The 24207-nt window shown below is 52.0% G+C and overlaps 1 protein-coding gene and 1 long non-coding RNA gene across 33 annotated transcripts in view; one reads left to right on the top strand and one right to left on the bottom strand.

Annotated features, from left to right (window-relative positions):
• RAPGEF1 (Rap guanine nucleotide exchange factor 1) overlaps nt 1-24207 on the bottom strand; it is a 159078-nt gene that overhangs the window by 16474 nt on the left and 118397 nt on the right. For 12 of the 32 annotated variants that reach the window (XM_077967448.1, XM_077967457.1, XM_077967441.1 and 9 more), the window contains 4 exons: nt 11229-11486; nt 8368-8456; nt 4217-4328; nt 2288-2363 (listed from right to left, as the gene is read on the bottom strand). In XM_077967448.1, the coding sequence (XP_077823574.1) occupies nt 2288-2363; nt 4217-4328; nt 8368-8456; nt 11229-11486 (535 nt within the window). Of the gene's footprint in view, nt 1-2287; nt 2364-4216; nt 4329-8367; nt 8457-10274; nt 10368-11228; nt 11487-24207 lie in introns of all 32 variants that reach the window. The other 20 variants (XM_028834702.2, XM_028834699.2, XM_077967439.1 and 17 more) reach the window with 3 other exon arrangements.
• On the top strand, nt 3713-11092 carry LOC144335016 (uncharacterized). The gene is made up of 2 exons (XR_013405396.1): nt 3713-4899; nt 8186-11092. It is a non-coding gene; the product is annotated as an uncharacterized LOC144335016 (long non-coding RNA).

Raw genomic sequence — 24207 nt, 5'->3', positions numbered from 1 at the left:
GGACAGCACCTGGCTTCTGGGACGGGCAGTGCCGTGCCACTCCTCTAGTGATCACAGGACTCTCGGTGTGGCCCTGAGCACTCTGTGCACCCTAGCTCACCTGGTCTTCGTGACAGCCCTAAAAGGCCCCAAAACCGTCCTTCATTTTCCTCCCAAGGAATTGGAAGCTCTGGGGCTAAGTGACAGGCCTGGCACACAGTTGCCAAGGGATAGACAGGATCTAAGCTGAGGCCTGAGGCCAAGGCTGACCTGACCTTCTCCCACGCAGGTCCTGACACCTGAGAGCAGAGCCGCACAACCACAAAGCATCCCCACGTGGCCTCTCCCTGCCAAGTGCTGCTCGGCAGGCTGGGGTCCACAGCTGAGCCATGGGGCTCCCAGCCGCTCGTGCTGCTGGTGCAGTCTATGGCTTGCAGGAAGCACCTGCCCAAGGAGCTTGCTTTGTTACCTGCCACAAGGTGCTTCACCCTCCCAGTGGAGCCATGGCTTCTGCCTCAGTAATACTTTCCTAGGTACAACCTTGGTTCTGGGGAGCCTCCAACCCTCCTGCTAATAACATCAGGCAAAGCTCCCAACGGCACAGAGCCTCCTCTCAGCAGGTCCAGCTAGCAAAAGCCAGAAGCCTCTTGGCTGTCCTGTCTCGGGGCCCCCTCCAGCTTTGGCCACAGCTGGCTGTACCCAACAGGACAGTGGAGTTCACCCTTTGGAGCCGAGGTCTGAAGCCAGCTCCCATTTCAGCCCCTCACTGTGGACAAAAAGGAAATGAAAGTCACTCCTGTGCCTGGCTGAGGATGGAGCCCCATTGTGTCAGGCAGGGAGGGGATTCACTGCAGAGAAGCCAAGTGAGGGCTGCGCTCAGGATGGTGCTGATCACCCCCCCTGCACCACTGACGTGGGGGGCAGGTTTCACACTCCCTCACGTAATCCGCATAACGATGGGCACCGTTCACCCCTTCAACAAGTGGAGTCTGGGGACTGCCCAGGGGCCCTCGGAGCCTGTCATGGCACAGCTGGGGCTAGGATGCAGCATCGCCAGGTCTGGGCCCTGCCCTGGTCAGAACAAACAAAGGGTGAGGGAACAGTGAAGGGGAGGGCGGAACAGTGGCTGCGGTGAGTTTGTGGGAGCCATCTCTTCTTTTTCTCTAATTTTCTGCAACGTAAATATTTTTTAGTACTACTTCCATAATTCAGAAATTCCCCGAGTCATTCTAGGTCACATGTTTTGGGAAACGTGTTGAGGAAACACAGGGACAGAGTCCTTTACAGAAATGAAACAGCGGGAGGCTGAGACAGGAGAATGGTGTGAACCCGGGAGGCGGAGCTTGCAGTGAGCCGAGATGCGCCACTGCGCCCCAGCCTGGGCAACAGAGCAAGACTCTGTCTCAAAAAAAAAAAAAAAAAAAAAAAAAAGAAAAAAAAAAAAGAAATGAAACAGGCTGGGCTAGGATTTCAAGGTGGGGGCGTTTTCATTCCCTCCACAGTTTACTTTACCATTGCTCTGACATCATCTTTTAAATCATTTTTTTCAATGTAAAAAGCAAAGCAGCGTGTGGAGAGGTGGGCTGGCCGGGTGGTGCTGGCCCCTTGAGGGTAGGCAGTGAAGGGGGCTGCGGCCGCACCCCACCAGGTCACTGGCACCTCCTTTCCAGAACATGACTGGGAATGACAGCTCTTTTGCTAGCAGAGTCCACCCAACAGGGCATTTTAGGGATTAGGGGATGGTCCCTGCTTTTCCAGCCCTCTCAATCAGCACACTGAATGCGTGGTGGGGTGGGGCAGCTGTGTGCTGTGAAACTGAGGCCGCTGCTACAGAATCGAAGGTTCCTGGATGGAACAAACTTTCAAGAATGTCCTCGTGGAGTATGTGAGTGAAGTCTGGTCTAATGGTCTGGAATAACAGAGTGACTCAGCAGTCAGGAAAGGGATCAAAAGGTACCTGCATGTTATCTTAAGTGTGGTACTACTGGGTGACACGCCACCATTCAAGGCGCTGTCTGTGGTGCACCTGCTATGCGCTGAGCCCCTCAAGGACCCTGGAGTCATTACCTTGTACCAGTGGAGGACAGACGCCACACATCCCTGGAGTTGAACATGATCTACTTGTCTCCCAAGGTGGGCTCTCCCTGCTCTGACTCAGGTGCCCCAGAACTGCTCATCAGACCTGCTCAGGGCTGGCTGCCAGAAGGGGACAGGATAGTGATGGGAGGCCGAGTGGCACCTGGGGCGGGATCAGCCCCAATCTAGTGAGCTTGCTGACACAAAGGCCGCTGCAGAGAGGGCACCCTACCTTTCCTGTCAGTCTCAGTAGCATGGACCAATAAGATGTCCCCAGATCCTCCGCGGACATCCGGCCCGTCATCACCCTGTAATGAAAACAGCCAAGGAAGGTATGAGGTAGAGTACGCCCTTCAGAGAGTCAGTTTAGGAAGAAATAGGCAGGAATGAGGTGACAAAGAAAATGCAACGCAGGGACCCCAAGTCCCCTCTCCTGTGCGCCTCGGCCCAGGAGCAGTGTGACTGCACTGCAATGCCAGGGGTGCCCTCCAGACTCGCCTTGTGCTTGGTGACAGCCACAAACTGGACTGAGTCTGGGAGCTGGATGGCCTGGGAGCTGCCCCGGCACCAAGGCACCAGGACATGTCACTGTTTTGAGCACACAACTTGGGCCAGGGGACACAGCACCATCCATCCTTCTCTGCTCACCAAACCACAAGTCAGAGGTGAAGTAGGATCCCCCCGGGGGCAAGACAGTTCCCAGTGCAGCCCAGGATGCCTGTGGAGGCAGGGGGACTATTTCCAAGCATGTTCATGTTCCCCAAAACTGTAGCAAGCTGCCCTAAATCTAAATCCATCTCCCCAGGTGGAGGTAGAAGTTACTTGCATTGACACAGGTTCTTCCATGGGGCCCTTCATTAGAGGAGAGCAAAGCATTAGAGAGATATTCAATGACATCTGATGCTGCACACCACACCTGCCTGTTAAGCAGCAAGTCTTGCTTCCATGCGGCCAAACAGAGGTCACCCAGCATACAGCCAAAAAGAGCTGTGACTAGGGCCAGGGACGGAGGTTCAGGACAAACCCCCAGGCCTGTTTCTGCCCCTGCCCCTCAATGCTCCTTGCTCTGTAACGCTGGAGGGGACAGAACCAGCCCTCTCGGCTGTGGCACGCACTCCGAGACGCGTCCACCTTTTTATTTTTGGGCTTTGGTATTTTACCTCCTGACTCCAGAGGCCTGAGATTGTCTTGGGTTTACCTCTGGGAGTGGGAGTTATGCCTTTGACCTGATTTTAAGGAAGAAATTTATGGCAAGGATCATGAAATGACACTTCTCTCTGCAGAGAAGCCCAGCTGTGCGAGTACCCCCACCAGCCCTGCCTGCGTGTGACAGTCCAAGGCACAGACACCTTCCTGGGCTGCTCCCTGCCATGGCCAGAGCCAGCGCATTCTTGCCTGGGAGTGTGCAAAGGACGGTATCTGCCCTTTTGTCTATGTGTCATCAAATCGAAGCTCCAAAATAGTTGCCTCCTCGTGCGGGCCAAGGCTGCTTTATGAAGCGTTCCTTTGCACTTCCAGCACTGCACGCCAGGAGGGAGAGGCAGGGCACTCTCGGTCCAGCTTCCTCTCCACTGTCACAGGTTTGGGCCCTGTTTTCACCAACGAGGTGCTGCAGGCAAGGCACAGGACCAGGGAATCCACAGTGTCCAGGCCTGAATTTTCTTTTCTTTTTTTTTTAAGAGATGGGTCTTGCTATGTTGCCCAGGCTGGTCTTGAACTCCTGGACTCAATCCATCCCCCTGCCTTGGCCTCCCAGGGAGACACCCAGCTGGTGTCTCCCAGGCTGAAGCTACAGTAGGGCTATATTTTCAACAACAGAAAAAGTTTCCCATTAGTGAGGGCCGACCACACACAGGTTCTGTCTGCAGAGCATTTATATGGATTTCATCTCCGCACCCTCGGGAGTTGTGGCATCTTTTGCTACAGAGGCTGCAGAACTTGACCTGTGTAAGATCACTTTCTCGAAGCATCAGGAGACGGCGCACTTCTCCTGGTGTCTATCCCTCCAGAGCCCACAGCCCAGAGGCTCCCCAGCGGCATTGAAAGAGTTGGTCTCTAAGCCTCCTGGGGTTGTTCTACTTATGACAAGATCACGGTCTCCTCAGCCCCACCTGCTCTCGGTGGGGCCAGGCTGCAAAACCCCGGCCTGGGAAGTCCTCACCTCCTGCTTGAGCGTCAGCCTGGACATAATTTCGTTGTGGTCGATGAGGGACAGCTCGTCCACTTCCTCCTCCGACTGAGCCGACTCCAGAGCATCTGGTGACTTTGGGGCCCTGAGGGGAGAAGTGGTTTGTGTTGCAAGTGTCAAACCAGCCCAGCTCCTGATGCCTGGAGGCCAAGGCAGTGCCGGCGTGCACGGCTCAAAACTGCTCCCAGAACACGCCTGCTCCGATGGCAGCTACATCGCTATGGACTGGATCCTCAGCTTTGCTACTGACTGGCTGTGTGGCCACAGGACATTCCCTGCTGCCTCCGGATGTCCCATCGGTCCACGGAAGTGATTCCGCTGGGAAAATAAAAAGGTTCCATTAAGCTGTTTGAGCGATGGTCTCAGCCACTCTCTGCCAAGGCCCATTGCACAGTCAGCATTTAGGGAGAGGAGGAGCAAAGGGGCAAGCAGAATGGGAGAGAAAGCCGCGTTGCTGCTGAGGCTGCTCCCCATCTTCTCCAAGGACCAACTCGCCACGGGACCCTTTGCTTGGCACTAAGAAAGAGCTGTGAATCAAGCAGACATAACCTCTTGTCCCTGAGGGTTCAGTCTAGCAGGAGACAGAATTTATTTATTTGTTTTTTTTTTTGTTTGTTTGAGACGGAGTCTCGCTCTGTCGCCCAGGCTGGATTGCAGTGGCACAATCTTGGCTCACCACAACCTCCACCTCCCGGGTTCAAGTGATTCTCCTGCCTCAGCCTTCTGAGTCTCCTCCAGGCACATGTCACCACGTCCTGCTAATTTTTTTTTTTTGAGACAGAGTCTTGTTCTGTCACCCAGGCTGGAGTGCAGTGGCGCAATCTTGGCTCACTGCAAGCTCTGCCTCCCGGGTTCACGCCATTCTCCTGCCTCAGCCTCCCGAGTAGCTGGGACTATAGATTCCTGGACTACGCCTGGCTAATCTTTTTGTATTCTTTTTTAGTAAAGATGGGGTTTCACTGTGTTGACCAGGATGGTCTTGATCTCCTGACTTCATGATCTGCCCGCCTCAGCCTCCCAAAGTGCTGGGATTACAGGCGTGAGCCACCGCGCCCGGCCGCTAATTTTTGTATTTTTAGTAGAGACAGGGTTTCACCATGTTGGTCAGGCTGGTCTCGAACTCCTGACCTCGTGATCCTCCCACTTTGGCCTCCCAAAGTGCTGGGATTACAGGTGTGAGCCACCGGGCCCAGCTGTTCATTTGTTTTTTTGAGACAGGGTCTCCCTCTGTAGCCCAGGCTAGAGTGCAGTGGCGCGATCTTGGCTCACTGCAGCCCTGACCTCCTGGGCTCAAGCCATCCTCCCATCTTAGTCTCCCAAGTAGCGAGGACTACAGGTATAAGCCCCCACCACCATACCTGGATAATTTTGTTCACTGTAGGGATGAGGTCTCACTATGTTGCTCAGCTGGTCTTGATCTCCTGACTCATGTGATACTCCCGCTTTGGCCTCTCAAAGTGTTAGGATCACAGGCATGAGCCACCGCGCCCAGTCTTTTTTTTTTTTTTTTGAGACAGAATTTAAAACAAGTGGTCACGGTAGCACAGAGAACGGAGAAGCCCAGAAGGGTACCACAAGCACAAGCAGGGGGTCTGGGCTCGTCTAAAGGTCGGGAGGCTTCTGGAATGGGATGGGTGAGCCGAGGCTTGCAGCACTGAGCCCAAGTTGCCAGCGGAAGGATGGGAGAGAACATTCCCCACAAAGGGGAAGGTGGGACGGCCGGGAGTGTCCAAGATGAGTCTCCCAGCTTAGGCTGTTCTGGGGAGAGTGGAAGCTGGGCCTGCAGATATACCCGGCTTTCCCCTGGCATTTTCTTCCACGTTCCTCTGTTTTATACTGGCCAGTCTTGTGGTCATAGGTCGCAGTTTATCCCCAGGTATCTGAGATGTAAAAATATGTGTCTTTATGCCAGGCGTGATGATGGCTCACGCCTGTAATTCCAGCACTTTGGGAGGTGGTGTGGATCACTTGAAGTCAGGAGTTCGAGACCAGCCTGGCCAACTTGGTGAAACCCTGTCTCTAAACCCTGTTTCTAAAAATAGAAAAACTAGCTGGGTGTGGTGGTGCTCACCTGTAACCCAGCTACTTGGAGGCTGAGGCAGGAGAATCACTTGAACCCAGGAGGTGGAGGCTGCAGTGAGCCGATATTGCACCACTGCACTCCACCTGGGTGACAGAGCGAGATTGTGTCTCAAAAAAAAAAAAAAGTGCCTTCAGTAAAAGAATATGGATGGGTCAGAGTGGGCCCTGCCCAGCCTTGACAAGAACCCTGCTCCATGTCTCGTCAATGTTTAGCCTGTGGTTTGGCCTTGATGGAGGGACAACATCCCACAATTATTTCTGAGCAGTCAAAGTGTTCATCCTTCTCTTTCACGAGAACCATCTGGAACTCTGAAGATGATACTTTGGGGTCTGGTGAAGCTGGTGGCACACCCACGAGCTGCATTTGCTTAGCCCACACACTCTGCCCCAGATATTAACCTAGAAACCACACCATTCCTGGCTTCACACCTGGGGAAACCTCAGTCTGGGCAGACAAGTCAGACAGACAAATCAGAGAGCATAAGAGTGGCCAGGAGGCAGGCTGGGCAGGTGGCCCTCTTCAACAGGTTCCTATGCAATGCTTTCTCATTTCTTTTTCTTTTGCTATTAACTGCCTCTTCAACCTGAGCCCTGAGCCCTGATAATGACAAGCGGGCACTCCCTTGCTCTAAGGTCACCAAAGACCCCAGAGATGGCTAAAGCTTGACCTAAGGAGGGAGGAAAAGCTTGAACACATGGAACATTTCACAGTGAAGGGGAAGTCAATGTGAAGTTGCAGTGGGAGTGCCCATTTGCAGACCCCACACATCATATTTCACAAGTGCATACTGGGGAAATTCACTACATATTTCTATACTCGGTCAGGTTTGCTTTGTGCTAATATTGAAAAATGTGGCCGGGTGCGGTGGCTCACGCCTGTAATCCCAGCACTTTGGGAGGCTGAGGCAGGCGGATCACGAGGTCAGGAGATCGAGATCATCCTGGCTAACATGGTGAAACCCCCTCTCTATTTAAAATACCAAAATAAATAAATAAATAAATAAATAAGCTGGGCGTGGTGGCACATGCCTGTAGTCCCAGCTACTCAGGAGGCTGAGGCAGGAGAATCGCTTGAACCCGGGAGGCAGAAGTTGCAGTGAGCTGAGATGGCACCACTGCACTCCAGCCTGGGTGACAGAGTGAGACTCCGTCTCAAAACAAAACAAAACCAAAAAAATGTTGTAAGACATTAAAGAGCTATAGTGACTAAATGCAATGAACAGCTCCTGATCTTGGCTGTAAAAAATTAAGATATACAAGACATTTTTGTTAGCAACACAACATGCACACATATGTCTAGAAATGTCCCTGAAAACAAGTTTGTAGGTGGAGGGGTGTCTTTTACACTCCCTGTCAACATGAAAGAGGCCAAGACCAAGGAAGGTTGGCCTGGGATTTGAAAAAGACAAGACAAGGCTATTGTGGGTAATTTGTAAGGTAGATAATATAGATGCAAACAATTAAGAAGTAATGGCAAACTACATGTGAAGGCCTTTGCAGGGTGGGGTAATTAGTGATTTTTCTTGCTTTCGTGCAGTTTTCTATGCTTTTCAACAGTTTCTACCCTGAGCTTGTATTATTTGAGAATCAGAAAAAAAGGAAGAGGGCCAGGTACAGTGGCTCATGCCTGTAAGCCCAGCACTTTGGGAGGCTGATGTGGGAAGATCGCTTGAAGCCAGGAGTTGGTGACCAGCCTAGGCAACATAGCGAGACCTCGTCTCTACAAAAAACTGAAACAATCAGCTGGGTGAGGTGCTGCATGCCTGTAGTCGCAGCTACCTGGGAGGCTGAGGTGGAAGGATCGCTTGAGCCCAGGAGTTAAAAGTTATAGTGAGCTGCGATTGTGCCACTGCACTCCAGCCTGGGTGACAGATCAATACTCTGTATCTAAAAAACAAAAAAAGGAAACAAGGAAAGAAGGAAGAGTTTCAACTTGAGACACCCTCAGGCCTAGGGGCCAGCTGGGAGGGGCCGCTCAGGCAGGCCTCATGAGTGGGTATGCTGCTCTTGGGGGACCCAGCTCCTCTGGGTCCACTTCCTACCTCTCACTGCCGTCTCTGCTGTCCTTCCCAGGGACGTTGCTGACTGCTGAGGGATCTCTGGGATGTCCGTCTTTCCCAGTCGGTGGTTCCTGGAAAGAGGAGTGGGTGCTGAGTTCTGGACAGGGGCCCACTGCGGGGCTGCTCTGTCTTCCCAGCATTCCTGCCTGCAAGTGGCCGTGGAGTGCAAGTTCCTATGGAGCAATCTGAGATGTGAACAAATTAACGATGAATGCCGTTAATCACAGGAAACACCAGCCCTGGAGACTAGCATCTTGGGCTTTGGAGAAAGTGAAAGGTGCCACTATTTGTAACATCTGTAAGCTGCCAATCTAGGCAAAGCCACCTCAACCACCTCCTCAAAGAAGACTGTCATAGCCGCTCTCCCTGAGCACAGCCAGGCGCTGGGCTCAAGGCTCTGTCTGCTTCTCCTCATCTGACTTCGTTAGTGAGCTAACACCATCGTCCCCACTCCATGCACAGAAACAGAGGTCAGAAGTCAAGGACCCTGCCCAAGACCACACAGCTCATAAACAGCAGAGCTTGGATTTGAACCCAGGGCTATCTACCTGCAAAGCCTGTGCCCTTAACCACTGGGCTCTGCTGTTGTGAACCACACTCTGCCGATTTAAAGTTAAATAAGTCCTCAGGTCTGCAGTGCTCAACAGGGTTCAGTCCCCAAAGGGCCAGCTGCTCAGGCCCTGGGGTGCCAGTCCCCTCTTCCTCCGGCAGACTTACTTCCTCCTGGGTCCCTGGGCTGGCCCTACTCAGTGACAACATGGCCCTCCAACATCCCTGGTCTGCTGCTGAGGCCTGATGGAGAACTGGGGCAGGACAAATACAGAAATAGTGCTTCGAGGCAAGGAGCCAGTGGGCCCTGGAAGCGTCACCGTGGAGGGAGAGAGCTGTGCAAAGCTGGCCTCTCCCTGCGCATGGACTTCACCATGGGGAGGCTGAGCCAGGGGGTGCCAGAGGCACAGGTCAGCAGAGGAGACAGCCCCCACGGACAGTGGGTCAAATCCTACTAGAGTGAACACTCTTCAGTGTTCTACAGCTTGCTAATGTCTGAAACAGGGCTGGCTCTCTGTGTGCCTCTGAATCTGTAAGGTGCTGAGAGAACCACCTTAACGGGTGTGACCAAGCTCTTCATGGGCGGGGCCCTGCCCTGGGGTGGATCACTGGGAGTCTTCCACTCCTCATGGGCCTCCCTTCAAGGAACTTGTCCCACCTGGGCTCGTGGGGAGAGCAATTTCTGAAGCTTTTGAACTTGCTCATGTTTGGCGAAGCAGAACTTGGAAAGTGGATTGCTCAATAGAACTGTCGTACCTCGACGGTCGGGAGCTGGGACAGCAGCGTCACGAGGGTGCTGACGTCGGGTACCTTGCGCCTCCCTCAGGAGGGGGTGTGCATAGCCACGGCAGGGGCTATGGGCCAGACTCACCCACTTCCTCGGAAGCAGTTAGTGTTGGAGCAATGGGACATGCTGGGGAGGAGGGAGATGAAGGTCTGAAAGGCCCTATGGGGAGAAGAGTCCCTCCCTCTGCATGAGGGACAGAAGATGAAGCTAACACCAGAAGATGAGGGAGGAAGGAACCCCACAGAGAGCACCGGATACACAGCCGGGGCCCGTGCCATGCTGCTCCCAGAGATTTCTAGAAGACCCATCTGGCCAGGCTCTGAGGAGTGCCACACGCATTGAAGCAGGAGCAAAGGGCAGACCTCCACCTGGAAGCCATGTCCTCTCCCAAGGGCAGAGCTGGCTCCCAGCAGCCTGCAGGAGCCCAGTCTGCTGGTGACCAGGAGGGGGCTCAGCCCAACAGAAGCAGGTGCGGGGGAAGCGGCCTCGGGAGGGCAGGGCCCAAGCCCTGCCAGGCCAGGCCACATGCAGGAGGCCGCCCGAGGTTACTTACTCCTCGAGAGGGAGCCAGCTCCTTGCTGCTCTGGCCAGAGGAATACAGACTGACATATTCACCCTCACCAGCTTCCTCACTGGCGTTTTCACTCTGGGGGAGACAGGACGAGAGGAAAGATACATGGGCCAGGCCCTCCAACCCGCCCTCACAGCTGGCCAGGGGACGCCACGGCCTGCACTCTGCTCTCCCCAGGTGCAGAGAGCAAAGCTGCTTTTGCCACCTCTTGCCTTTGCGCTAGAGAGGACTCAAGTCTCCTGCAGCTGCTTCTCCAATGGTGTCCTGGGCTAAATCATCCTGGAGAGACGGCCCCACTGTAGTGGAGACGGCAGGGGTCCCCAGTGTGGCGGGAAACGATTATGCAGGGAAAGAAGCAACACATCAAGACAATCCCACACACTGGGGAGTGGGGTCCGCTGCCTGCACTTCCTCTGCCCCATGTACTTCTCTGCTCCAATCAGCAAGGCAGCGTTTCTGAGTTGGACGAGGCGCTACAGGCACTTTAATAGGCTTCTGTCATCGGCACCACAGGCAACCAAACAGACACTTGCCCTGAATCTGTCACCTCCACACTTGCAAAGGGGTGTGTGACACCCTTTCCCTAAAAACAGACAACTAAATGGAAAGCTAGTAGCATTTTGTATCTTATGCGTCTGATAACTTCATCTCTAAATGGCCACTAATCTATTTGTGGAAAATCAGATTCCTAGTTTGACAGAACTTTGTATAGAAGAGTCAATTCTGCTCTGGAAACAGATGGGCTACCATTGCACCTTGTGACCCTCAGTAGCGGTCGGCTCAGCAATGCTGCCAGCAGGTGCGCGCTGGCACCCCTGACTGCTAGTGAAGTGTCTTTCAGGAACCGTGAAACCGCTTTTTAAAAAACCGTGCAGCCCCATGTGCAGGGGTATGTGTGCGTGTGTGTGTGTGTATGTGTGCGCGCTGAGTTCTCACCGAGTCAGTGAAAGAGGTTTCGGAAGGAAGGCAGACAGTGTTCCCATGAAAGCTGCTCTCCTGAGAAGCCGAGAGAGGCCCGTCCACGGTGCTGGGAGGTGGACCGGCCATGGCTGGCACGGCTAAGTCAGAGCTCTGAGCCTGGTGGGCAGGTGGGAAATGTGGAGAGGAAGAGGAGGTAGGCGGAAGGAAAGGCGGAACGGAAGCTTGGTGGTGAGGCACGAAATCCTGGGAGTAGGACCTAAACACAGACTTATACTACAGAATCCAGGTGGAGAACAAACAAAAACGAGAATACGGGAAGAAAACAGAAAAGAGAAAAAGTAATTAGATTGGCAGTAGCTGCGCAGTGACAGGCCGTTCATAGTAACTCTAACAGGGGCCACCAATCACGCCAAGCAACCCCCAGTCCTCAGGCCACTGTGATACCCACGCCCAGCACCTCCTCCCTTGAGAAGGGCCCTGAGGCTGGAGAGTGAACAGCGCTGTCCTCAGGGCTGTCTAAATGGCCACATGCTCCGCTGGGACAGAAAATAAAACCTGTGTGGTCCATCGCTGTCTTGCCTGCTCAGGAACCTCACGGCTAAATTCAATGTCGTTGTAATTACTCATTTTGAATTTCTGGACGAATCTCTCAGGTTTTATTCCTTAAACATCAAACACTGCAACTTTTAAACACTGAAATCTACCTTGAATGCTTTTGGAAAGGAAGGGCTCAAACCCTAAGCGTGGCTGGCAAGCTGCACTATGGAAATGCTAACCATGTCTGAGTCCATTTCTCTTCCTAACTCATTTTCTTTCTTTTTTTCTTTTCTTTCTTCCCCCCCGCCTTTTTGTTTTGTTTTGTTTTGTTTTTTAAACAAACGAAGTAGGCTGGGCATGGTGGCTCACACCTGCAGTCTCAGCACTTTGGGAGGCTGAGGTGAGTGGATCGCTTGAGCCCAGGAGTTTGAGACCAGCCTGGGCAACATGGCAAAACCCCATCTCTACAAAACACACAAAAATGAGCTGGGGGTGCTGGTGAGTGCCTGTAGTTCCAGCTGCTCTGGAGGCTGAGATGGGAGGATCACTTGAGCCCAGGAGGCAGAGGTTGCAGTAAGGCAAGATAGAGTCACTGTACTCCAGCCTGGGTGACAAAGCAAGGCCCTATCTCAAATAAAAACAAATGTGATCTTACACCTTTGATGCCACCTTGTAGCCACAAGGCTATACTCCCCTAGATGCTCATCAGACAGGAAGGTCTGACACTGTGCTGAGAAGTGACAGCAAATCCCATGGCTTCTGGGGTCCAGTGAGCACCCCAGGCTGGGGCTCTGCTGCTGAAGAAGGGACAGAGGCGTTCTAGGACCACTGGTCAGCAGCCTCCATGTGGAGAGAACCTAATGATGTGATGTCACCGTGTCCTACAAAGGCCTGCCACCATGCTGCTACCACCATGGGGAGCGTGGAGAGCGCTGTGGGGGTGGCCACGTCCAAAGTCCTTGCAGATATGGGTGAATGAACGAGTCACAAAATTAAACAAAACAAAGACCTTGCTGGGCTCACTGGTTGGCCCACTACAGAGGCTGGGACGTGAGGAAAGTCAAGCCCAACACAAATGTGCGTGCCACCCACTGACACATTCTCTGTGTTTGCTGTGGTTGGGGATTTTCAGAACCCACGGAAAAGAGGAAGAAGAGGAGGACAAATGAAGTTTTAAACTAACAAGAGGTCAAAGCCACTCATCCTTAAGTCGTTTTTTGTTTTCACTTTTGAGACAGGGTCTCACTCTGTCACCCAGGCTCACTGCAGCCTCGACCTCCTGGGCTTAAGCAATCCTCTTGCCTCAGGCTCCTGAGTAGTTGGGACCACAGGTGCATGCCACCACGCCTGGCTCACTTTTTGATTTTTTTTGTAGAAATGAGGTCTATGTTGCCCAGGCTGGTCTTGAACTCCTGAGCTCAAGTGATCTGCCCGCCTCAGCCTCCCAAAGTGCTGGAATTACAGGGATCAGCCACCATGGCTGGCCCTTAAGCAGTTTGGCAAAGCTACCCTTTAACGTGTACAAAGAGCTACTATAACTCGAGGGACAACGCAACCCTCTCAGTTCCACCTGTGTGTACAGCTGTGGCCCCTTCCTGGCCGCACTGACCGGAGTTTCAAACTCCTCCCTCCTTGCACTCCTGTGAGCTCCAGTTGCTGCTAGATCTCACAGCAGATCCATGACATCTGCCCTAAGAACTCACTACCACTTACACATCTGCTTTCCCCATCTAACCCACAAACTCAAGGCCAACCCTCGGCCATGGTCAAATGAATCAGTGGAAGTGTCATGCATGCGACCAGCACTGAACACTCAAGTACCTGTACAAGTGAAGTTCCCTTCATATCCTTCTTTCAGGAGAAGCTCGGGGGGGCAGACACCCTACTTGGTACACCCTGGCTTGCCGCCCTCACCTAAGCCCTCACAGCAGGCTCCACGCAACACTTCAGTGTTTCACAGCAATTACCCAGGATGGCGCTGCAGGCCTGGGAGCTCACTCTGGGCCTTCCTGGGATGGCAGTGGGGTGAAGGGCTTGGCTTTCTGGGTTTTCCATCGCATCTCTGGAGGACGCTTGCACACAGCAAGGCTCCCTCGCTGGCTGGGAAGGTCCACAGAGAAGACAGCGAGCGGGATGCACTGGCTGAGCGGTAGGACGGCGTGCCGCCTTCAGGAAACCCTTGCATGACTGTTTCAGGGAGTGGCTCAATCTTTTGCAGGAGCCCAAATTCTCAGATCGGCCAGATGTTCGTTCCCAACACCCAGACACTGCCATGAGATTTGCTAAACACTTCCCGCTCACCTTGTCTTGCTGCCGCCTAGTTTAAGAGTCATGCTCCAGGCCAGCTCCTTCTGGAGTCTTGACACAGCCTCATTGGCGCCATGTAAAGTCACTCTGTGCTTACACGTGCCCTGCAATAACTAGCACCTGATTTACACACACACAAATGGCTTTTGTGTCATCACAAAATGTACTAAGTTGGAGAAGTGTCTTCCTAACCAACCACACGGTGTGTTTAGCGGGTTTTAATTCAACGAGGTGAGGGGCAGACTCCCACAGCGTGGTGCCTCTTCCGGGAGAGGGCACAGGGCAGCTGCTGACTGCACGGTCTCCAGTTGCCCCTCGTGGCATCTCTGCCTGTGTGCCCTAGTAGAAGTGACTGAACTTCTTGAGCCTTAGCTGAAGCTGTTCATCTTTAAAACGGGGATGAAAGCAGCCCCTCTCCCACAAGGTTTCTGCGGACGTTCCGTGAGACGCAGAGCGCTACAGGCAGGTCCTCCGCGTGCTGCTGGTGTGGGCGACCTCTCGGCCAGCAGCAGCTGTCTTCTCCTGCCCTCCAAACAATCCCAGGAACTGCTCGAAATAACAGCACTGGGGCATTCAGTAGGGACCTAATACGTATTTGCTGATACGTATTTTAGTAGGCACCTAATACATAGTCTAGGCACCGTATTATTAATTAAGATGCCTAGAATATTGCCTGACTCACAGCAGCGGCTCAGTTTTGAGCGTGGATGGGTAAGAGACAAACTTCACCCACTGCATGGGTTCAGGTCCAGACACTGGGGAGGGAGGCTCAGGGAAACGACCTGGGGTGTGGACTGCCAAGGAGGGGGCAGCTACCAAGGAGAAAGGAAGGAGAGTTGGCCTCTCTTGGACAAAGGGGCCTGGCCTGGCCTGCCCTGGCCCTCCATCTGCAGCTGTGAGCTCACACTCTGGTATTCAAGCTATGCAGTCATGCTGGGACAAGAGCCAAACTGGAAAGGTACCTTCACGGGGCAGGGAGACACAGGGAAAGCCTTCTGATCACCATGAAGCCCTTGCTGTGCCCCTTGGGCTCTGCAGATGCCAGCAGCTGCATCGGGGCTCATGGTCACACCATTTTCAACAGGCCCCCATCTCTACCGATTCTCCAGAGCAATACTTCCAGCCCCTTATGATCACACTTACCCACAGGGGCAGGGAGAAAGGCAGGGAGGGCCGTTCCACAGAAACGCCGCCTCACCACAGCCGGGGGTTTATTTTAGGATCTGGCTCGTGCCCGGCTTTGCTTCTGACGAGCTGCTGCTCTCTGTGTAGCAGGAACTTTTATTTATAGCCAGAATAAGACTGTTTGGGCTGAGGATTTTAGAACGGGAAGGGCTGCCTGTCTGAGACTTGCAAACTTCTGCAGAAGATCTAGGGGTGCCAGTTAGGAGAGGGGGTGTCTGGCCCCCAACGTCAGCCCTGGTCACACAGTCAGTCGAAACACAGCAGGGATTGCCTCACGAGGAAGAGAACAACTACTCCTACTGCATCTTCCTGCTGGGCAGATGAGGCGTTGCATGAATCATCTCAATTAACCTACACACAGTGCCTTACGGTTCTTATAACTGATGAAAATACTGAGGCTGGGAGAGGAGACCACGTGCCTAATAACACAGCTGGTAAGAGGTGGTGTGGGGATGGCTGATATCACAATCAGTTCGTGTTTTCTGAAATACTGAGTGTATCCCGGACATGAGACAGACCCTAACCATGCGATCCCATAGTTCTGCAGGGTACAGCCTCACCAACTCTGCAGAGAGTTCCTTAGCTGAGTGCTTTATGACGCCAGGCATGCAAAGCCCAGTGAGCTGAGACTTGATCCATAAGCCAGGATGCAGAGAGGGGTGCACTGGCCAGAGTGCGGCAGGACAGGCAGGGAAAAGGTGGAATCAGCAACCAGCTCCTTTGGAAACACAACCCTGAAAGGGAGTCAAAACGATGCTGGAGGCCGATGACCTCATATGCGAGCGTGTGGCCAATTCATTAAAAGGCAAAGCTGCCTGAAGCTGGCCAGGCAGCAGTTTTGTTTTTCTCACAAGTAAAATACTTAGAAAAGGCACCAGTTTTCAGTGACACCTTCTCTCTATTATAGTCCTGGCATGGAAAAAGGACTAGGGGTGGGTCCTGTGTTGCCTTAGCAAGAAAGTAGGAAAGATCTTTTTCTTCCTCTCTTTTTTTGAGACAGGGTCTCGCTCTGTCACCCAGGCTGGAGTGCAGTGGTACGGTCATGGCTCACTGTCACCTCGACCTCCTGGGCTCAACTGATTCTCCTGCGTTAGCCTCTCAAAAAGGGTGGACTATAGGCATGTGTCACCAGGTACAATTAATTTTTTGGATTTTGTAGAGATGGGGTCTTGCTGTGTTGCTCAGGCTGGTCTCGAACTCCTGGGCTCAAGTGATCCTCCCACCTCAGCCTCCCAAAGTGCTGCGATTATAGGCATGAGCCATCGTGCCCAGCAGGAAAGCAGATATTTAAAGGAACAATTCTGAATCCTCAATATAACAGCCACTCCACTTAATTCCTCTGCTGATCAGAAAGACCGTGTGCCAGAGGAGGCTGTCTACTCATCAGCAGCTGAGGGTTAGGGACACAGGCCGAGGGACCGTGATCAGAACAGTTGCTCCACAGTGACTTGTGCTCCAAGCCCTGGAGAACTGTCAGCTCCACCAGTTACAGGGAAATGTGGTCATGTAAATGGATGGATTCACTGGCACGGTGAAGTGTTTGGGAAGAGAAGTTGCCAGAAATTGGTCATTACTGCATAATCTTGGCTCAAGCAAGGCTTATGACTTCAGAGTTTTTGGATGCCACTTAGCAAAATAGATAAGCTATTGGACAGCTGGTTTTCGGGTTTAAATTTTTATTCCTCATTTGTGAGAAAACACATTCAGGGGAAGCTGCTTTTCTAGTGTGGTCTGGGCTTCCTTCCCCAGAGTAGAATCAATGGGAGCTACAGCTCAGCACTGGCGGTGGGCTCAGAGCACATATGTCCTTCAACTAGGGACTGTGAGCCTCACAGTGTGGGCCCTAATTTATCTATTCTGGAAGAAGTTGAGCTTTTAACTGCTGATGAGGCCCACATGATCGCCTGGGGAGAAAAGCTTATCTGATTTGATTCTTATAGAGATGGGGTACGACCCACTCCCAGGACACCCTCCTGCCCCAGGAAAGGTGCTTGGTAACATTCCTTGTAACTCCATTTGGCAAACTCTTAGGGAGACTTCTGGCTTTGTCTTCTCTTTCTTTACAGTCCCAATTAACTACTGGTTTACAGAAGGGTCTACCTTACTTTTTGGTAGGGTCTACCTTAGGCCCAGGAGCAACTCCTCTTCTTTGATGCTCTTGTGTTAATTTGTAACAATAACTACACTTTACATAATGTCAAAAGATGAGTTCCAAAGCCAAGTGGTAGGTTCTGAGGCCAATGCCACAAGCACCTGAACTGAAATCTGCCACAGACCATTTTGTCTTTGATCCTGGTAAGGAGACAGTCATTCTTCTCCTCAAAGAAGGGTAACATTAGCATTATGTTGGGTCCAAAAAATATCTTCTCCCTTTTCAAATAAACTTCTTAGTGGAGCTTATTTTTAAAAACCACTTGAATATCCTAAGAAAAAAAGGATGTAAAAGAACAAAAATGTGTTGCTTGGGAGAAGATGGGTGAATGTAAAAGTTCCTTATTAAGTTCCTTCTCATGTGACATATTTTTACAACTGGAATCACAGTATCTCCCTTGAAAATACTACGTTTTGGCCAATGGTTTCATGGCAAATTACACTCTTGCAAAACCTCCAATACATTCTAGGATGCTCTGGAATTCACTAAGTGTTGATCTGAATAGCATCAACCCTTTATAGAAAGATTTAATACAGATTGAAAAATGATTCAAATTCAGTTCTAGAAGTCTGACAACTATTTTTACTCAGTTTGCATTTCAACAGCCTGACAGGGGCTCTAATTTATACTTATTCTTAGAACTCTATTTAGAGCCTGTAGCTACACTTTGTAACATGTCAGAACATGAAGGACAAATACACGCCTCTCGACGTCCAGCCTACGCACTTCTCTTTTGACCGAGCCTTACGAGGTCTCAAAATTTATTTGGCAAATTAAGCAGTTCAAAAATGTTAACCTAACACTGCATTTTTCATGATGGGGATCTGGATTCCAATCACGGCTCTAGCTTAACTCGGAACAAATGGCTCAGCTTCTCTCTCCTGGCTTCTCCATCTCTAGAACTGCAGTGAACCTCGATCACAGAGTAGTAAGGAAGGCCCTCGATAGGGGGATGGCAGCCCGATGTGGAAGTAAAGGCAAGAGGCACCGGACGTGGAACTGGCCCTCAGGGTGCGTGTGAGCACACGACCTTTACAAGGAATGGGGGTGCTTTTGGTACCGGCCTTCCAAGAAGGTTTGTGTCTATTTCCTACAACTTTATCTTAAAATTTCTCCTCTGCAATTTTTCCCAGCACCCTGACTGAACTCCCACCTGACAGTTTGCCTGTCACAGATGGAGTCAGAAGTACAACCACGGCCAGGTGCTACAGTGACACTACTGCGCCTGAAGCTGGTCCAGGGGCACCGACCAGCCAAAATGCCAGGCTGTAAACAACAAAGATTCTTGAAGTCTAGAACCAGGGGGCGGAAACAGCTGCATCAGACTAGTTGCTTTTGAAAGCCCCCAACACAAGGCACTCTCAGCTCTGCTCCTGCTGTCAGGGCTGTGACCAGTCCTGCTCTCGAGATGGGCACACTCCCTACTGCCCACAGTAAGGCAAGGCAGGCTCGCTCCTGGGCTCAGGAGGTAACGCCGTCTCCTCCAGAGCTGGACATTTCTCCAGAGGTGGCTCTGCAATACCTCCTGAGGGTCGCAGCGACCTGGAGGGGGCTCTGGTCTGCATGTACCTCCTTCCACAAGACCGGGTCAAGCTGAGTAGGATCTAATCCAGTCTTCACACTTCAGAGTAGCACTGGGTCTATCAGGAAGAGTGGAAAAGCACAGGGGGAACGCACTGCAGGAGCCAAACTGTGTTTCAAGGGCTCTGCAGACAGGAACTACCTGGGAAACTCTCGACCCAGACAGAACAGCAAGACCCTCAGGTCAGTAGGGAAGGAAAATGAAGAAGAAAATGGATTCTTGGCCAGAGCCTGGGATCAATCCATCTGTTACATGGGAGCTAGAGGCTAGGCTGCACCAAAGCTGCCAGTTCACAGCTCATGCCCCCTCCTCAGGGGACATGCAATCCTGAGAAGACGAACCGGAGCATTACACAGGAAAGCAGCAGCCTCCCCCATGTGGTGAAAGATCTGATGCTAATACTTCCCTTTCCATGAAATGCTGGTTGTGCGTCTCGTACTACATCATGTGTGCTTTTCATCCTTATAAAAACCTCGTGCTCCCATTGCACAGATGAGGAAAGGGGGGCCCAGGGCATTGGGGCGGGGCGGTGTGCTCAGGTTCATACAGCAAGTGAGGAGAAAACACGGTGGGGAAGAAGACGGGTTGAGCAGGAAGGAGAAACTTGTAGGTGGGGAAGGGATGAAGGGAAGGCAGTGGAGGTGTGCAGGGGACAGGCTCATGGTAGAGTGGGGAGAAACAGTGTGAGGGCCTCCTAAGAGCCAGGGAAGCTGGCCCTGGTTCTGCAGGGATGTGGTGACATTTTAGTCTAGCTGCAGGCTTGAGAAGCAGGGAGGGCCTCTGACTGCAGAAGCAGGGATGCCAGTCAGGAGCTGCAGTGCAACCAGGTGAGACACGGGAGTGGGGAGGAAGCGAGCGGTCACAGGCTGGAGGGAAGTGGACGCGCTCAAGGCTAATGCCCTGTGCAGTATCAGTAGGACATGGTGGGACAGGGAGAAGAGGGGCGGGACAAGAGTGAATGGGCACTGCCTGCCTGTCTGCTATGTGCCAGGCATGGGGACTAATTTCTGACCTCAGGGAGCCCGGGGTCTGGTGAGGAGAGAAGCCTGCATGCAAACAGCTGGAGATCCACAGAGACTCAACCTTGGACTTGTAGATTCTGCCTCAAAGGGGATGAACTGCCTCAAAGGGGATGAACTTGTAGACTCTACCCCTAACGGCACAGATTGGTAGATGCTACCCCTAAGGGTATGCACCGGTAGACTACACCCCTAAGGGCACACACTGGTACACTACACCCCTAAGGGCACAGACTGGTAGACTACACCCCTAAGGGCACGGACTGCCAGACAACACCCTTAAGGGCATAGACTTGTACACTATATTGTGCTGTTAAACCTCCAAGAATGGAGGAGAGTCTAGGAGTCAATGGTGTGAAATAACCTGAAGCACCTATGTACTACATGAGCTACGCCAGGCCAAGGAGGAACATGTACCAGTGGGAGGCAGAGGCCTCAAGGAGGCTTCGCAACATGGAGACAGCGGCACAGTCCTTTCCCCAAAAGAGGAGCACTCCATGCAGACCGTGCAAAGGGAGGGTCCGACCAGCCTGCGCACCAACACCCCCACCCCGTCCAGGGAGGGGCTGCCTTGAGAAATCCCTCTCCCACCCTTGGCTACCGGGTTCTGCCCACAGACGCTCCCTGCTCTTTCTCTCTCAATGTGATCTAGCTCTGACCAGGACAGAAAGCCAGTAAGACAAGATGGCATCAGGGAGGAACGAGAGACAAAGGTCAGGATGGCAGAAACGTATTGTTTCCAACAAAGTTTCCAACAGGTGCCAAGAGCCCCATGGGACTGTCTTCCACTTCCCTCCCATGGGCCATTCCGTTTTCCTCCTCCTCTCCTTCTCTCTCTATCTCTCCCCTTTCCTGTTTGGCCTTTAGGCCCGTCAGTGTGCCCACGGTCTCTGTGATGGCTCATCCTTGGGGACGGTTTGTGGCCAGGAGGTTGGGGGTGGGGAGCGAGAGAAACAGTGAGCAAGGGAGAGGCAGACGCATGGGCAGAGTGAAGGAACCTACCCTGGGTCCCGAGGAGCTGGGCCTGGCATTTCCCAGTGAGGGGACACCATGGCATGGGGACCGAGCGTCTGCATGAAGCTCAAGCTTTCTGCTGAGAGCACATGTGCTGATGCACAGAAACCTGGGCCCATCTCAGAAAACGACTGTTTTACCCAGAATGAGATGCCAGCTGCTCTGCAGACCCTTTTTAAAAAATTAAAGTCCTCAAGATGATACACACTTAACTCTCCTTGCCTGAAGTTTTTTTTTTTTTTTTAAACAGATGACAGTTATTACAGGCATTTCAATATAACTTCTACTCACAACTTGGGTCTGCTAGCAGTTTTAATTATCCAGATTCATTCTGGAAGCCAAGATGGTAAAGAAATATTTCAACAGATTTCTAGCACCCAAATAGATCTTTTAGTGACAGTAAATACCCATAACTTTCAGTTAGCAAAGAAAGAACGTACAAGAAAGTAGTGTGGGGTACGGAGGAGGGTGTTTTTTCTTTTTTTTTTTCCTCCTTTTTTTTTTTTTTGAGACGGAGTCTCGCTCTGTCACCCAGGCTGGAGTGCAGTGGCGCGATCTCCGCTCACTGCAAGCTCCGCCTCCCGGGTTTACGCCATTCTCCGGCCTCAGCCTCCCGAGTAGCTGGGACTACAGGCGCCCGCCACCTCGCCCGGCTAATTGTTTTGTATTTTCAGTAGAGACGGGGTTTCACCGTGTTAGCCAGGATGGTTTCAATCTCCTGACCTCATGATCTGCCCGCCTTGGCCTCCCAAAGTGCTGGGATTACAGGCGTGAGCCACCGCTCCTGGCTGGAGGAAGGTATTTTTTCCAATGCCAACCCTGCAGCACCGGCAGGGCACAGGCAGCCCTAATGGTTACTGAGAGATTGTGCATAATATCTTGGTCAAGGGCACCGTGAATAGGAACCAAATCTACAACTTTCGAGATGTGCAGAAGCAGAGAAAATGCAAGCCAGAGAAGGGACATGCAGAGGAGAGGGCCATGAGAGTCTACTGTGGAAGGTGGGAAGGAGTAGGGCAGAGACAGCAGATGGGCAGCCACCAGGCAGGGCCACCATGGGAATACAGCAGGCAGCCCAGGGAGCAAGAACCTGGAGAGCAGTCAAGAGAGAAAACACGGGCAGCACTGCTACTTCTGGGAGGGATGGTGAGGCTGTCACTCAGACACGGAGCCACGCCCCCACAGAACAGGCACAGGCGGGGCCTGGCCCAATCAGGATCACAGAGGCTGCACCCACCTCTCTATACCTTTCCTGCCTCACGGTCATGCATACATTCTTCTCAACACCTTTCTTTTACCAAGCTGGTCCGAATGCCCCGGAGACCACGTGTCAGGGTTTGGAGTTCTGTCTGTGTTCAAGTCTCCTAGGGTTACGGCCTAAGTCAGGCAAGAGGCGAGTCTATGGACCAGGAGCTAACACCTCTGGTGAATGAAGGGCCAAGCACACAGGACTGAAGCCTGTGCAGGGGACGGTAGGAGGGACCCCCTGGGACCAACTCCTAGGCGGTGCTGGTGAGAGAGAAGCCCAGCAAACAGTCGAGTCCAGGCCCGGCAGAGCCTGCGGGTGGGGAGGACTGGCTTTTCCTGGAGTGGAGGTTCTGGGGAGACGGGAAAGCTGGCTGTCATCGTTGCCCTTGTGACCTTATTCTAAGTGCTTACATTTGAGATGACCTTCCCGAATGGACACTGGGCTTCCTGGCCTCCATGCCTCTGGCAGGTCCTTCTGCTTGGAACATCTTTGACTTGCTTTTCCTGCCCTTTAGCTCCTAAAAAATCCCAACTGTCCTTCAAGCCACAGCTCAAGCTCTACCCCCAGCCCCCACGACCCTGTCCTTGCTCCACCACCCACAAAGTTTCTATGCCTACAACTCTCATGTCATTCCTCACATATGCCTTAACATGGTGTGAACTTGTATTTTACATAAAAGATGTCTTAAGACTCCTATATACTCCAGGGATAAAAACCATGATGTGGCCTGGTGTGGTGGCTCATGCCTGTAATCCCAGCACTTTGGGAGGCCGAAGCGGGCAGATCACCTGAGGTCAGGAGTTTGAGACCAGCCTGGCCAACATGGTGAAACCCCGTCTCTACTAAAAATACAAAAAATTAGCCGGGCGTGGTGGCGGACGGCTGTAATCCCAGCTACCCTGGAGGCTGAGGCAGGAGAATTGCTTGAACCCAGGAGGCGGAGGTTGCAGTCAGTCGAGATCGTGCTACTGAACTCCAGTCTGGGCAACAGAGCAAGACTCCATCTCAAAAACAAAACAAAACAAAAACAAAAACAAAAAACCAAAAACCATGATGTACTCAGACCCAAAATTAATTAAAATGTGTGCAGATGTTTTTGGTTCTGAAGCAGGCTTCATGCCTATCTTCCTCTGCCTGCTAACCTGCAGCCCTGCTTTGGCTGGGGCCATCTTCCTCAACTGGATGTCTTTTGCAGCCTGGCCCGGAAAAGCTGATGTCCTGAGCTTGCTGAATTAAACCCATCCCTAGGATCAGGGGAGGAGTGAATGAGAATACTTCTCAGTATCCACTTCAATTTAAATTGTTCCACACAGGTTTAGTGCCCTACAAATTCCCTTGGCAAGAAGTTTTCAATGGTTAGAGTCTTTTAGTAGAAGTAATCGTCCACTGTGTCAAGAACCATGTGAGATGTCTTCAGATTTGACAACTGCTGTGTTTCCAAGGGACACCCCTTCAGAGTTTCATGCTGGAAAAATGACACAGGCCCAGAAGCAATGAACAAAGAAATTCAGGCATAAAAGGCGCTCTGATAGTAATCCAAAGCCCTATGTCTGGGGTTCATCTTAGAATTTAACCAACGGATATATGAAGAACATGCTGGCACTGTACTAAATCACTTTTCTGAGGTTTCAGTGTACTGGATGTTGAATGTTCCAAACGTGGCCATTACTAATGGTTCCTGAGGTATTCTCGTTTTAATGACATAAGGCATCTTATAAGGTCCTTCCCTCGGGGTCCTTGGTGGACTTGTTGCTAAGAATGCAGTGTTTTAGACACAAGATGTCTTAAGGCTCTTGTGTGTCCCAGGGATAAAAACTATGACGTACTCATAACCAAACTTAATTAAAATGCCCTCAAATTTAATTTTGTAGCAAACAGTCCAGTTCATTCATAGTCCTCTAACCCTAACTGCTCAAAAGGGATATTGTAGAAACTCTAAGGGGAAAGAA

This window comes from Macaca mulatta, chromosome 15, assembly GCF_049350105.2.
Source record: "Macaca mulatta isolate MMU2019108-1 chromosome 15, T2T-MMU8v2.0, whole genome shotgun sequence".
In the NCBI taxonomy this organism is placed as follows: domain Eukaryota; kingdom Metazoa; phylum Chordata; class Mammalia; order Primates; family Cercopithecidae; genus Macaca; species Macaca mulatta.
This window is presented reverse-complemented; position numbering and strand designations above follow the sequence as displayed.